Source organism: Halichoerus grypus, chromosome 7 (assembly GCF_964656455.1).
Source record: "Halichoerus grypus chromosome 7, mHalGry1.hap1.1, whole genome shotgun sequence".
NCBI classification, from domain to species: Eukaryota; Metazoa; Chordata; class Mammalia; order Carnivora; family Phocidae; genus Halichoerus; species Halichoerus grypus.
This window is the reverse complement of record NC_135718.1, coordinates 129,126,665-129,142,214: the sequence shown is the minus strand read 5'-3', so window position 1 is coordinate 129,142,214 and position 15,550 is coordinate 129,126,665. Positions and strand designations below refer to the sequence as shown.

General features: G+C 51.9%; 1 protein-coding gene across 1 annotated transcript; it reads left to right on the top strand.

Annotated features, from left to right (window-relative positions):
• The first annotated feature begins 1,143 nt into the window (after window positions 1–1,143).
• CHIT1 (chitinase 1) lies at window positions 1,144–13,955 on the top strand. The gene is given in 12 exon segments (XM_036079569.2): window positions 1,144–1,262; window positions 2,281–2,310; window positions 4,699–4,900; window positions 5,492–5,548; window positions 7,083–7,248; window positions 7,482–7,606; window positions 8,333–8,456; window positions 10,577–10,762; window positions 11,062–11,175; window positions 12,853–12,979; window positions 13,505–13,519; window positions 13,522–13,955. Coding segments are annotated over 12 exon segments (1,398 nt in total). The 5' UTR covers window positions 1,144–1,237; the 3' UTR covers window positions 13,749–13,955.
• Window positions 13,956–15,550: the final 1,595 nt, after the last annotated feature.

Here is a 15,550-nt window from a genome sequence, read left to right as displayed (position 1 = left end):
TTAGGTCCTACAGCGGGTTGAATGGTACTCCTCCCCATGCCACCCCCCCCCAAAAAGACCTCGGAATGTGACCTTATTTGGCATAAGGGTCTTTGCAGATGTAATTAAGGCAAGAATCTCAAGATGAGATCATCCTGGATTAGGGTGGGCCCCAAATCCAATGACATGTGTCTTAGTAAGAGGTACCAGAAGATCCACAGAGACACAGGGGAAAGGCCATGAGACAGAGGTCAAAGTGATGCCACCACCAGCCAAGGAATACCAGAAGCCATCAGAAGCTGGAAGGTGCAAGGAAAGATTCTTCCATAGAAACGTCAGAGGACAGATGGCCCTGCCAACACCTTGGTTTCAGATATCTGGCCTCTGGAACTGAGAGAGAATGAATTTCTGTTGTTTTAAGCTTCCCAGATTTGTGGGAATATGTTACAACAGCCGTAGGAAATTAATATATATATAATTTATAGGAAACAAGGCATTCAAGGGGCACCTGGCTGGCTCAGTCAGTGGAGCATGTGACTCTTGATCTCGGGGTTGTGAGTTCAAGCCCACATTGGGTATAGAGCTTACTTAAAAAAAATTAAAAAAAAGACAAAGAAAACCAAGGCATTTAAAACTACTACTAAGCTCATAGTTGCCATTTGTCATTAGGTATTTTTCTCAATCAATGAATATAAAATATATTACTATCATGTAGAGGGTAATAAAATAGAACTTTCATAAAATACATATTATATTTGCAACCCCATCATCTTACAGAGAGGGCAAGTGAATTCCAGAGGAGGCTGTGGAGAAGCAAGCAAGCAGGCTGGTCAGGAGCCCAGTTCCCCTGACTTGTGAGTCATTCCTCTTCCTCCCCAGCCCATTAAGTTATAGGTCACTCACAGTCTTCACCAACTCCCACCAAGGAATGAGAACCATACTTGTCCAGCAGGATGCTTAGAAACACTTCCTGCTTCCCTCTCTCTGCCTCCCAGTTTTGGTCATGCCAAGGGCACAGTTTACACTCTGTGATTGTTCCAGAAAACCAAAGATTGCTAAAGGCCATTGTGTTAGGTTTGCCCAATCCATGCTATGTGACACCCTAGCCCTTCACGCCACACCCCAGCCCCTCTCTCCCCGCTCCGCCACCGCCTGATTTCAACAGTCCAGGCTACGGTGGATCAGAGCAGCCTGATAAAAGGAGAGCAGGTCTAGAGAGCTGGTGGCACAGGCTGGAGTCTGGTGCCTAGCCAGCACCATGGCACGGTCCATGGCCTGGGCAGGTGAGTAGGCACCGTCCGGGAGAGTGGGCTGGGCCCGGGGAGCTGTGAGGAGGTGAGGATGTGGTTATTAGGGGGCTTCTTGGTGCTGTCTGCAAGGAAGCGGGAGAACTTCAGAGGGTCATTCCATTCCTGTGGGGTCCCCCTGGACTCTTTCAATCCAAGAGACTCCATGCTGCAAGGAGAGGCTTTTCTCAACAGGCTGAAATGGACTTTTCCTCCTTCTGTCCTGCAAGCCCAGAGTCAGCAAACACCACTGCAGTGGGTGGCTTTATCTTTCCCATGTTCTTAGACTTCTGCTTTTGGCCTTTTCCAAGGGATGCCCACTGCCAACGGATTCTTCCCTAATCCCGTGCTGGTTGTCCTGCAAGACAGAGGGCAGCCTGGAGGCCATGACTTTGGGTGTCCTTGCAAGTGTTCACACAGGTTCTATTAGGTTAACAGGAAAATCCAAGGTCACCAGAAAGGTGAAATAAATCTTTCTAAAGGAGTCCTGCTGGGCCCTAGGTCTCCAAGGATGCTGGTAACTCAACCAAGTTCTTGTGAGGTGCAGCGGGAAAGCAGCAGGAAGTAGGGAGCTAGTGGGGGTGAACAGAGGTGCGGAGGACTCACCGAGAGGTGGCATCTCTGACCTAGCCCTTCCACACTGGCTCGCACCAGCCCCAGGACAGGTTTTCTGCTTGTTCCAAAAGAAACGTTCTCTCCTCACGAGTTGGGGTTTTCCTAGAATCTTCCTAAATACTGATGCTCTAGGGAGGGGCAGCCTCTGTTTGCAGAAAGTTCCATCAGGTCTGGGACTAGTCCAGGCCAGGGAGGGCCCCTGCTGTCTGGCTGGGGTGAAGGGATGGACACAGTGCCCTCCTGGGTCCCTTTTGGACAAAAGAAGTTTGATTTGGAGGAAACCAACCTGGGCCTACCCCTCTCTGACCATCTCTACCTCCCGGGCTTCAAGAGGCAGATAGGGGCCAAGGAAAATACCAATGACCTCTTAACCTCTGCCTTCTCTCTTGTGCTGCTTTAGGTTTGATAGTTCTGCTGACAATCCAATGGGGTAAGTGGAGCCTTTCTTTTTTATTTTGTTGTTTTGTTTTGTGTTTGTTTGTTTGTTTGAAGTAGGCTCCACACCCAGTGTGGAGCCCAATGCGGGGCTTGAATTCATGACCCTGAGATCAAGACCTGAGCTGAAATCAAGAGTTGGATGCCCCCTTTTCTTGGAGGCGGGGAGGGTAAATGGTACCTTCTTGAGGCCAGCCCTGGATCCCCTCAGCCCCTTCCCTGGGCTCTGCTGCCTTCCCCACTCACTCTCCAACCCCGACCCTGACCCCCACCCCCACATCAAGAGCTCTTGCCAGATTTCCGTGGGGCTTCTCCTCCAAAGCTCAGCCCCATGCAAGTGTCCTTGTGCCGCGAACAGCCCTGCCATTCCTTCAGGGAAAGTTTTTGCTGCCTTACCTACTAGCCCAACTGCATGTCCATGGGGCCAGCTTCACTGTCAAGCTCTCTCAGGTCTTTCCTAAGGTCACTTGCTCCAAACCTCTGTGCTCTCACAGAGCTGAACACATTTCCCAGTATGTATGTCAGTGTTGCTGATTATTGGCATAGATGTCTCCCCGACCAGGCAGTGAGCTCCTGGAGGGAAGGAGCTCAAGTCTTACCCAGCTCTGCATCCCAGCCCCTTAGCTCCACCTAGACAACATACTCTGCTGGACTGATGGCGTGTAGGGCTCAGGGGAGCCAGGAAGGGCTACTTCCCGTGTCAGACAGGAGAGAGATCTCTGGGGGATGCTCAGCAACTTGGATTCTGGGGTTCCCTTCCCACCCCACCCCATTCCCTGTGTGTCAGGCTGGCTCCTCAGACCCTCATCTTGAGGCTGGGCTGAGACATTAGACAAATAGTTCTCCTCTTGGTCTCCCAGGAGGCAACAGCCTGAGGCCACAGAAATAATAAACATGGGGAAGAAAGGTTGAAGATTTCCCCAAAAGCCTAAGTCCAAGCTACTTCTGGGTTTATGGTATGGTATATATATTGGTATATATATGGTATATATATTAACAGAGTCTTGCGTGAATCAAGGGTTAATATATGTAAAGCACTTAGAACAGAGCTCGCTATCTGCTAGCAACGTTCTGAGTATTTAATATCTTAACTCTTTATCCATACGACAGTCCTTTGAGGTAGAAACGATGATCGTTCTCATGGTATGGAGCAAGAAGCTGAGTAACCTGGCTGGAAAATGGCAGAGTTGGGATTTCAACCCAGGCATTAAAATTCCAGAGACCTTGCTCTTAACCACCACATTTTATTGCCTCTCTAGTACGAAAATCCATGCACGATATTTGATATAACAGGGTATGATGTAAGAAGAGCCTCCAGGCTTCCTCCTAGATGGTCAGTCCTAGGAGGTATTGTTCCCCAGGTTAACCCTTTGCTTTGAGGAGTTCACCAATCCTCCTCCTCCTGTATCACTGCAGGCTACATTCCCAGCCCCCACTGGCAAGTTCTACTCCTGAGTGGCCTCTGGTTAGAGCCAGTGACGACCCAAGGACTCCAGCTTCTCCTTCGGGAGCCATCGGTCTGCCCAGGGGAGTCTCAGACAGCCCCTCATGCTGTGGGTTTCCACACAGCCTCCAGTAGACACTTTGCACCCCCTTCCCTCTCCCCTGACCTCTCACTGGCCACATGGAAGGCAGAGGGGACTGCAGAGAGACCCTGTCAGGGCTAAAGGAAGTCCTCAGGTCTAGACACTGGCCATAGATGTGCTCCAGTACAAACCCACGATTCTGCCAAGTCCCTGGCATAAAATATTGGCTCGTGCAGCCCACACCCTCAAAGACCGCAAGTTCTGGAAGAAACCTCAGAGACCAAACCGTCATTTTCAGATGGGGACCCTGGACCAGAGCTGAAGAAGCAATCGGCCCAAAGTGCACTTCTGACAGATACAGGAATAAAAATCAGTCTTCTCGCTGTCTGGTTATCTGGTCAACCTAGCATAACACTGACCTCTGTGGGGGCCATCACTGCTAGATCAAACTTCTAGGAACAGACGCCCCGCCCTCCCAAAGTTCCCAAACTTTCTGGGGATTCCAGAAACAAGCTGCCTTTTCCTAGATAAAACAAGCTCTTCATTAGAACCTTATCAGAGATATTAACAAACATAGATTCTCTGCAAGAAATAAAACTTTTTTAAAGCAAGACTAAAACATAAACGCAGGCATGTAACTGAGGCCTCTTCTCTGCTACTTCATGTATTTGCATTTTAATGAAACTTCTGAAGTATTCCAAGCCGCATTTTGAAAGTTCTGCCTCCCTGGCTTCAGCAGGTCAAGAGTCATAGTTAACACTCTCTGGCATTATGTAGGTTCTGCCCCGGGGCGGAGGATGCCAGTCCTCAGCAGACCCTTATGACTGCCATTTCTTTTCTTTGTCCCCAATGGCCAGGCTCTGCCACAAAGCTGGTCTGCTACTTCACCAACTGGGCCCAGTACAGACAGGGGGTCGCTTGCTTCTTGCCCAAGGATGTGGACCCAAACCTGTGCACCCACCTCGTTTATGCCTTTGCGGGCATGAAGAACCACCAGCTCAGCTCTATAGAGTGGAACGACGAGGCCTTGTACCAGGAGTTCAATGGCCTGAAGAAGATGTGAGCTGCTCTGGAGGGGGATGGGAGGTAGAGAAGGCAGGTGCCTCTTCTCAGAGCCAGAAATCTTCCCCAGGGCTGCAATTCAGCTACAGACCTGCTGTGTGGCTTTGGGCAAGTTGCGTCACCTCTCCGGGCTTTCCTGTGCTTATATGGAAGATGTACGGGTAGAGAGGGACTCTTAAGGGCCCTTCCAGTTTAGGTCTAAGTGGGATCCGGGTTGGGAAACTGTTTCCCTCTGCTGGGTATGCATGCCCTTCTTCCTCCTAAAGTCTATCCATCCTTTAGCTCAAGTGTTATCGCCACCTTGACAAAGCCACTCTGTGGATCTGCCCTTATCTCTGCTTCCTGAGTTCTTTGTCTGTATATATCCCCAGCAGATGGGAGGCCCTTGAAGGCAGGAACATGCCTTTTCTTTCCCAATCTAGAGCTCCCCCATCCAGGCTCTGTGCATAGGGACTTACACAACCCCCATCCCATCAGCGGCCATCAGGGCACCCACCACCCCTTGCTTTCCCCATCAGTGAGGTGAGCCCCAGGAGCTGGCTAGGCATTCAATTCTGTCAATTCCAGCATTTGTGTTGTCTTTCCTAGAAATCCCAAGCTGAAGACGCTGCTTGCCATTGGGGGCTGGAACTTCGGCACCCAGAAGTGAGTCGGCCATGGGCACCTGTACTGGGTGGAGACTGGGTGGAGACCCGACTTACTGGCAAGGGAGAGCCCTGGTCAGGGAATCAGGCCAGGCTGAAGTGTAGTCAGGGTGAGGGAGTCGGGAGGGGAGCCTGGACTCTGGGGGCTGACCTTCCTCTTGGGCTCTTGGTACCTCATTCGGAGGGCTGTGGAGGGGGCTTAGCTCCAGACTGTTACACATCCAGTCTTGCCAGGAGCGCAGGAGAGATTCTGGTCTCTTTCCAGTTTTCAGTCTCTTCCTCCAAGAAATGGGTAGAGGGAGAGTCCCAGCTAATCCCAGACAATATGTAGTGTCTATATTTCTGGAGCTCTAAAACAGGATATCTTATCTGAGAATTTTTGTTCCACTTCTGAGAGTGAGTTTGGCTGTCCAAAATATTGGCATTTCTGGGACATTTTTGAGGAATTATGGAGATAATGGAATGAGATATTTGAACCTAGACTTTTCCTAGAAAGTCCAGAATATAAGGTTCCCAAAGTTCTAAACTGCTCTTTCTAAAACTTTTTGGGTTTTTTTTTTCAAGATTTTATTTATTTATTTGTCAGAGAGAGAGCACAAGCAGGGAGAGTGGCAGGCAGAGGGAGAAACAGGCTCCCTGCTGAGCAAGGAGCCTGATGCGGGGCTCGACCAGGACCCCGGGATCATGACCTGAGCCGAAGGCAGACGCTTAACCGACTGAGCCACCCGGGCATCCCATTTCTAAAATTTTTTGGATCATGAGCCCTTTTGAAAACCTGATGAAATTTATGACCCACCTTCCCCAAATACTGTTTATATGCAGATTTTTTATTGGAATACAGGGGTTCTTAGCCTGGGGATCCCAGCACGTAGACCCACTTAAGAACTGCTGCTATTAATTAAATTAATAAATCAATAGAAAACCAATTAAAATAGGATCAGAAACCTTGAGACACTTCTTGGAGCGATCCTGGGAAATCAGGAGGATGTGGGGAGGGGGTTCTTCGGGCAGCTCGGGATTTCGAGGAGCTCTGGACGAGTAATAGCACAAGCATTTTACGAATGTGAGTTTGAAGAAAATGACTGTGTTAACCCACCAGGGAATGAGGGCAGCAGGCTCTCGGGTTACCCAGATCCTCACTAACCTTGCTGTACTTCTCTCTGTTCTTTTAGAAACTGATTGCTCTTCTTTTCTAAACCTCCACGCTGGGGTGACAGCCAGCTCTGATTCAGGGTAGGACAATTCCCTGAGCAGGGACATGGCAGTAGGTTGGTGGAGGGAATTCAGGGAGGCAGAGCTCCAGGCAAGTCAATGTGCCCTGGGGACAGGACACACTTGTGAGTTGTCTCTTTCCGAGGCCAGGCTGGTAATTCCACGGCAAATATCTCAGCAGCCTCTGAAGCAGCCCTCCCAGCATCCTCCCGGCCCGAACGGCCGGCCACCTATATCCTGAGGAGTTTCTCGCTTGCGTCTGAGGGAGAGAGTGGCCCCCTTGTCAGCAAGGCAGGCCCACACTGTCCTTCATCACCCCACAGGTTCACAGATATGGTGGCGACAGCCAACAACCGTCAGACCTTTGTCAACTCAGCCATTAAGTTTCTGCGCAATTATGGTTTTGATGGCCTTGACCTTGACTGGGAGTACCCAGGAAGCCGGGGGAGCCCTCCTTCAGACAAGCAGCGCTTCACAGCCCTGGTGCAGGTATGGCTGGGTGGGGAAGAGAGTCACCCCACTGGCCAGGGGGGGCCTGGACCGGTGGCCTCACAGGACATGTGGGTGCTGCTCTGTCCCCGGGGCCCACTGCTTCGTGTGTTAGCATAGCACAGACCAGCCCTGTGGTCGGTTTTCAGACTCCTGAGAGTGAGCATCTGCTTGGAGCCCCCAGGGGCCTGTCTGGTCCCTGTCTCTGTGCTCACTCTGAGCTGCCCTTGCAGGACCTGGCCGACGCCTTCCAGCAGGAAGCCCAGACTTCGGGGAAGGAACGCCTCCTTCTGAGTGCAGCCGTCCCGGCCGGGAGAAAGGACATAGATGCTGGATATGAGGTGGACAAAATTGCTCAGTGAGTCTCAGGCGGACGGTAAGGAAGCCGTGCTCTCCGAGGTGGGAGAGGCCACTGCAGCCTGAGCTGCCGCAGGAGTAAAGCAGGTGCTCACCTGCGACGTGTCATTTTGGGAAAGACCGGCCATCCAGCAGCTGACCCAGGAAGGGTCTGCTCACTGTGTCAGCTACTCCAGTGTTCCAGATAGTCTCTTTTGGAATCCTTGCCCTTTTCCTTGGGAACTCAGTTTTAACATCAAGCACCCTGGGAGGGCAAGAGTGAAGGCAGGAGGACGAGTCGTCTGGATTCCGGCACCCCAAAGTGTTGAGTGTGCACCTGCGTGCTTGTTAGAGATGCAGGATCTCAGGCCCTACCACAGGCCTCCTAAATGAGAGCCTGTATTTGAATGAGGTTCCCAGGTGATTCATGTGCACACGAAAGTTTGAGCAACACTGAGCTAGAGTTGCCTCCAAAATGGTAAGGGCACGAGGTGTCCTGAGGTTGCTGTGGGAAGGATGCCAAAGACGGGAGCCGCTAACCCCACAGTCGGAATGACAATGACCTCAATATTGGGGACTTGTGGGGGGAACTAGGGAGTGCTGTTTGATCACCTCTTACAGACCAGGGGTGAGCCTGCACCCCTGCCTCTTACCATGAGGGCCTGTCCTCGGCCCCACAGTGAGGGCAGGAAGGAGCAAGGAGGGGCTGCTCACTAGCCCCTCACCCCTCTCTCCACGCCTCTTGCAGGAGCCTGGACTTCATTAGCCTCATGGCCTACGACTTCCACGGCTCTTATGAGAAGATCACAGGACATAACAGCCCCCTCTACAAGATGCAGGGGGAGAGCGGGGCAGCAGCCAAATTGAACGTGGTGAGTGGCTGCAGGGGTGAGGCAGGACTCCCCATCCACAAGCCCTGTCAGGTGGCCATTTTTTTTTAAGATGTTATTTATTTATTTGAGAGAGAGCAAGAGCCGGGGAGGGGGGTCCGAGGGAGAGGGAGAAGCAGACTCCCCGCTGAGCTGGGGGCCTGATCCCAGGACCCTGGGATCATGACCTGAGCCGAAAGGCAGACACTTAACCAACTGAGCCACCCGGGCGCCCCCAGTTGGCCTCTTTTGAGCCTTGAGGCCCTAATGGAAAGGAAAAGCAGGATAACCAAGCAGGACACAGAGTAGCCAGGACTTTTTGTTTCTTTGCTTGTTTCTTTTCTTCTCCTATGCCAGTGCTGAGGGGAAACCTTACTTCTGTGTAGCATCCTGGCTGATATTAGACACAACAAACCAATTTAACGACATCAAACAAAGCAGTGACTCATTGGGAGACTGTCTTTGAGCTTGAATGTCCAGCGAAAATAGCTTCTTGCTTCCTTCATACCCCCCACCCCATTTCCTTCAAGACAATGGGTAAACTTTCCCTCCTGGTCACTCTGATTGACCTTCTGAAGGTGCTTTCGGAGGTGGAAGCTTTCCCAAGCTGATAACACATCAGGAGATGTCCCTCGGGGCAGGGCCCCCTCCACCTTGATCCAGTCCCTGCAAAGGGCTGGTGTGGTTTCAGGCTGGGGTGAGTGGAGGTTTCCTGCGCAGCTCACCCTGGTGGAGCAGCCCAGAGGGTTTTTATAAGCCCACTCTGCATTTTAAAAATTAAGAACAACCTTATTATTTCTTTTAAAAAAGTAAACAAACAAAAAAAACCTTAAATAAAAATGCTTTTTAACTTTGAGGAGCCTGAATCTTAGTGTATCAGCTTGGGTAGAACATCTTAGACTTCTGGGGCTCTTTCACAGATAAGGGACACATCTTTGGGCACTTGAGTCAGGCATCCGTAGTTCACACCGAGCCCAGCCCCTGCACCCCCATCTGGAAAACTGTGGGTCCTGGGGAAGCCAGCCCAGCCCAGCCAGGAAATACCCAGAGACGTTCAGCTGAGAGGCGAGGGCCCTAAAGCCCACCAGCACTGTGTTCTCCAGGCTGTGTGCCCTGGATCCACATGGGGAAGGGAGGCCTTTCTCCTCTTACGAAGAGGCCTTCTACTCTCTGCACTCTGTGCCCAGGACTGCTTCTGGCCAGAAGGTGACTTGTCCAAACTTGCACAAAGTGCTATAGAGCTCAGCAGGGGGCCCTGCCCTCTGCCTTCGGAAAGGTCCAGTCTGATCAGAGATAAATCATGTAGACCAGCAAAAAGAAATAAATATGGATATATTAGGTGAAAAGTGTTCCTTACTTAAGTGCTAAGAGGGTATGGAGTAACAGGAGGACTTGGATTTGAACAGAAAGCTTCCTGGGGGAACCCCGTAATCCTGGCTTGAGGGAGGACTCGTCATTATTTATTTATTCCACATCCTTAGATTGGGTACCTCCGCATGTCACAGGCTGGGGATGTCACGTCAAGTCATACGTGAGGGGGAGGGCCCTGGTCAGGGACACATGAGGACACCATGTACTCATTTGTTCTTTCTGTCTGAGCGTCTAAGTGTCGAGCATTGTTCTAGGCACGAGGAACACAGAGATAAATGAAGCAGACCGCAAAGAGCACAGCGTGATCACAGCAACTCGTTACTGCGTTTTGCTGGACCTTATACCTGCGTCATAGCTTGTAATTCTTACAATTTTAGTTGTTTCTATGTTACAGACAGGAAGCCCAAGGCTCAGCAAGGTTTAGTAAGTTGCTGAGACAGGCAGGGATCTCGGCTGCTTTGTTCCCTGATGCATCCCAAGCATCTAGCCAGGCGCACAATGGGCCATGAATAAATATTGGCTCCGTGAATGGTTGTCTGACTCCAAAGCTCATGCTCTTGGCTAGAGCGCCATGCAGCTTCTCTTTCTCTGGGGTCAAGGATATAAGACAGGACCTAAAGAAGACAGGCCAGGGTTGGAACACTACTAAGGTTGGAACACTGTGAAGCTTCTCTGAGGCCCCCAGTTTTGGCAGACCAGAACCAGGCCAGAGGTAAGGTGCATTAACCCCGCCCCTCCTTGCCCCTCACCAGGACTCTGCTGTGCAGCTCTGGCTGCAGAGGGGGACCCCTGCCAACAAACTGATCCTTGGCATGCCCACCTACGGACGATCTTTCACCCTGGCCTCCCCATCAGACACTGGAGTAGGGGCCCCAGCCACGGGGCCTGGAACCCCTGGCCCCTTTACCAACCAGGGAGGGCTGCTGGCTTACTACGAGGTAGGAGACCCCACAGCCACCCCTAATATGGGCTGGGGTGGGCGGTGCTGCTTCTCCCATAGTTTCTGAATGAGGATATCAGGCATAGCAAATTCTGGCCTGGTGAATTCCATCCATATCTGTCATCTTGGATTATCGTTAAGCCCCAGTGCCTCATTGAATCCAGGGTTCTAGGTCACTCAATCTAGAAGCTCCCGGGTCCTGCAGACTCCCTCAGACAGGAGTTTTCCACTCTCTAGTCTCCTCTTGGCAAGGGGGCACAGGTGCCTCCTCCCCAGCTCTGCCCTCTGCTCCTACAGGTCTGCTCCTGGAAGGGGGCCATTGAGCACAGAATCAAGGACCAGAAGGTGCCCTATGCCTTCCAAGGCAACCAGTGGGTAGGTTTCGATGATGTGGAGAGCTTCAGAACCAAGGTGAGGCCCAGCCCTACTGGGAGGGGGGTGGTCCTGGGTAGGCCCGAGCCTGTCAATAGCACTGAATGATAACATTCAGAACCTCTTCAAAGAGGAGTCTCCTTTAAAATATCTCAACATGTCACAGATCTTCTTGTGATAGTATTTTGTATTTTTACCACCTATTGATCAAGAAAAGACACGATCACAAAAAGTTGCTCTGCATTGAGTACCACTCTTGGAAGAATTTGTATTTTATTTTATTTTATTTTTTTTTTTTTAAAGATTTTATTTATTTATTTGAGAGAGAGAATGAGATAGAGCATGAGAAGGGGGAGGGTCAGAGGGAGAAGCAGACTCCCCGCGGAGCAGGGAGCCCGATGCGGGACTCGATCCCAGGACTCCAGGATCATGACCTGAGCCGAAGGCAGTGGCTTAACCAACTGAGCCACCCAGGCGCCCGGAAGAATTTGTATTTTATTACATACTTGTATTTGTATTTAACAAAATGCAGATTCTACAGACATATGAAGAGGAGAAATACAGTGAGCTGTATCCTTTTATTCAGCTCATTGACAATATTTGGTGCATGTTCAAATTATAGACCTTTTGATTTACTTATATGACCATCCCGCCATCAACTCTTGCCCAATATTGGTGGTTCAAAACGAGTGCATTTATGTATTTCTTTTTCTTTTACATTTTTTAATTCAAATTCAATTAATTAACATATAATGTGTTATTGGTTTCAGAGGCACAGGTCTGTGATTCATCAGTCTTATATAATACCCAGTGCTCATTACATCACATACCTTCCCCATGTCTATCACCCAGTTACCCCATCTCTCCACCCCCTCCCCTGCATTTATGTATTTCCATGCCTCTGTCCCCTGTGAGACTGTGACCTCCTGCAGAGGCACCCGCACCTGTTCATCTGGACAAGTCACATCCCTTCTGATGCAGGGCAGACAATGGCAGGTCTTCCTAGAGGCGTAGATCAAGGGCTCTGGGAGAATTGAGCAGGGAGGGTGATCCTGGCTGGAGGAGACAGACAGGAGAAGGGGTCATGGTGGAAAGGTCTTTGAGAAAGTCTGAAAGCAGAGAAGGTGGGCGGGCCCCAGACCGGCCCTCTCTTCCAACACCCTGCCTCATGCCAGGGCCCCCTGGCAGGCTTAGGGGACAGGGAAGCCCCCTTAAGGGAACACACAACCCTTTCCTGGGGACGACTTGGGGATCTAGTGGAGAAGGCCCTCGAGGGAGGAGAAAGACCTAAAGACAGGAAATTGTTCAGATCTCTGGGGAAGCTTCGTCATCCCTATGGTAACTGGATTCATCACAACCAGCAGGCAGTTCCCCCAAACACAGCAGCTCAGCCCAGAAAAGACAGAGATGTTAAAGCTTCGAACCTAAGGAAGTTCACACGCATCCACTCCTCACACCTCCACCCTCATGCCCACCCCAGGCCATGCTCCTGTTGAGGCGGGAGGATTCTAGAATGACTTATGCCTGGTAGGGATCAGGACCCGGTTACCTGGGCTTCTAGCCCAAGGCTGTGTCCAGGAGCCTGGACCACGCATGGCCTGGGGGTGCTAGAAACAAGAGCCCTGTCTCTGATGAAGAAGCCAGAGGATGGGCTCTGGGGCGGGCCTGGCCGGGCTGCCCCAGACTCCTCCACCTGCGGTCTCGCTCCCCGCACAGGCCAGCTACCTGAAGCAGAAGGGCCTGGGCGGGGCCATGGTCTGGGCGCTGGACATGGACGACTTCGCTGGTTTCTTCTGTAACCAGGGCCCCCACCCCCTCATCAGGGCACTGCAGCGGGAGCTGAGTGAGTAAGGGCTCCGGGACCAGAGGCAGAATTCGGGGCTAGGGTACCAACACCCCCGCCCTGAGCTGCAGGTCCTGGCTCCTTCTGAGGAAATAACCTTGTCCCAATACTGCGATTTCCCAAATTTCATGCACCCCTGAGGGCTAAGGAAACTGTTGAAACCATTAACCGAATGGTTATGAAACCGAATGGTTTATGAAACCATAAACCAAAGCAATGCCCGTCAGGGGTGTCGGTAACCGGGGCTTCTCTCTGGGGGCCCTCAGCCCGGGAACCACAGCTTGCTCCTCTCTTCAGAGGGAAAGCTTGCACTCAGCCCGCAGTGCAAGACCCCGGGGGCCCTCGCCAGTGTGTGGCTGCTCTGTGCAGACGGTGGATGGCCATCGACTGCCTCTTACCTGTGTGGCCCCCGTGTGGCCCATCGAGCTGTGCCGCAGCCGTGGGCATGGCGTTGTCGGGCTGTTCTCTGCCTGTGGGTGGGGATCCCCTGGGGGAGACTTGGCTGATTCTTCCCTCTTTCCCCAGGTCTTCCCTATATGCCTTAGGCACGCCAGAACCGGAAGTCCCCACACCACGCCGGCCTTCCGAACCTGAGCGTGGCCCCAGCCTTGAACAGGACACCTTCTGCCAAGGCAAAGCCAACGGGCTCTACCCTAACCCTCGGGACCAGACCAGCTACTACAGCTGTGTAGGGGGGAGGCCGTTCCAGCAGAGCTGCCCTCGGAGCCTGGTGTTCAGCTCCTCCTGCAAATGCTGCACGTGGAGTTGAGCGCCCGAGGCCTCTGGAGCCCCAGCCACCAGGCCACTGGGGTCACTCCACGGCCTGCCTCCCCAGCTCTCCCCAGGGGCTGCAATCCTGCGGACCTCTCCGGTCTTTCCATATCCAAGCATTCTGCTCTCAGCCGTGGTTCCTTTTGTTCTGGCCCTCCTGGGATGCCTCTTTTACTTGCAAAATAAATCTGTGGTTTACACCCCACTGCCCCTGGGTGTGGTGACTTACAGCGCCTCTCTAAGCACACTGTTGGTTCAAAACTGGGGAGGTGGGGAAGCCAAGAGGAGAGGGTGGCATAAGGCATGCAAAGGTGTGAGCCAGGTGAGAAGGTGGCCCATTCTGGGCGTGACAGGCCTTGCGTCACGTCTCACCACCTTCCAGCCAGCAGCTTCCAGGGCCCAGGTGACCTCACCGGAGAGCTTTTCCCACTCACCTCCCCTCAGGTGTCATTCCCAAGATTCACACTAGATGGCAGCAGAGAAGAGCTTTTTTCTTGGCTCAGCAAGAAAATGGGAATCCAGACCCCAGGTAGGTACTGAGTTGAGGGCTTACTTTGAGATAAATCCTGTTTCAGGCCCCTCCCTTGCCTTATGTCACCTACTTCTCCTATTTGCCTGATGAGGCAGGGACGATATTATCCTCATTTTACAGGAATTTAAACCGAAGACAGATTCTCACGCAGTTCTGAGTGCAGAACTGAGGCCTACAGAGGCCAAGATGGGCCAGAAGAGCACACACATGCAGCCACTTGGATACCTGAGCCATCCCAATGGTCCTCGCAGCTTTGGGTCGAAGCTTGATCATTCCGGTTGAAGAAAATCTGCACGTCACCTGTTGGCCCATCTGGCCTTGCACTCACCCGAGCTGGGTTTTGGGGGGGGGGGGGCACTCAGGCAGGCAGCTGGAGATGGGGACAGGTGGGAGAGAGGACTTGACCTGACCCTTTACCTGAGTACAGCCAGTACCAGATCCCCAGGAAAATGACCCCCACTTCTACACCCTGCCTGTCCTCAGGACTTCACAAATCTGTTCTTCAGCCCAGGGCACAGTTCTACTCTTGCACACATTCCCTTCCTTTGAGGTCTCAACTCCAAGGAAATATGCCACATCCGTGCTTGACACGAGCCTCCTAAGTGCTCAGAATGGGGTCCTGGGTGGCAGTTTCCTTTTGGGGAGTGCAGAACTGACTTCTGGCTCCACCACCTACTGGTTGTGTGACTTTAGGCAAAGAAACAGAACCTTATCAACTCATCTGTCAGGTGGAGTTAACCTCTCCTCTTCATGATCAGCACTCATGCCTTCCCTTCCTCCTCCCTTCTCTGTTCTTTCTTTACCTTTTGGGGGCCGGATAAGTCAATAATTTAGCAGAGAGGGGTGCCTGGGTGGCTCAGTCGGTTAAGCATCCGGCTCCTGATTTCAGCTCAGGTCATGATCTCAGGATCCTGAGATCAAGCCCCGTAATGGGCTCCGCGCTCAGCAGGGAATCTGCTTCTCTCCCTTTGCCCCTCCCCGCTCTCTCTAATAAATAAATACATCTTTTAAAAAAAGAATTTATCAGAGTCTCCTTTTGGCAGAATGAGCTCTTGCATGGGTGTCTAAAGCCCAAGTCCACCTACATACGCAGTATTACATTGGTGCTAGCTTCATTCTCAGGACAGTATTAACCGCGGCCTCTCCCTAGTCTGCTCCAACCCATGGTCCTCGTGTCAGCTGAGGCCAGCGCCACCTGTCACTGGTCTTCTCACTGGTCTCCCTGCTTCCCGTCCCTCCCCTGTCCTGGCCAACCTCCACACAGCCAC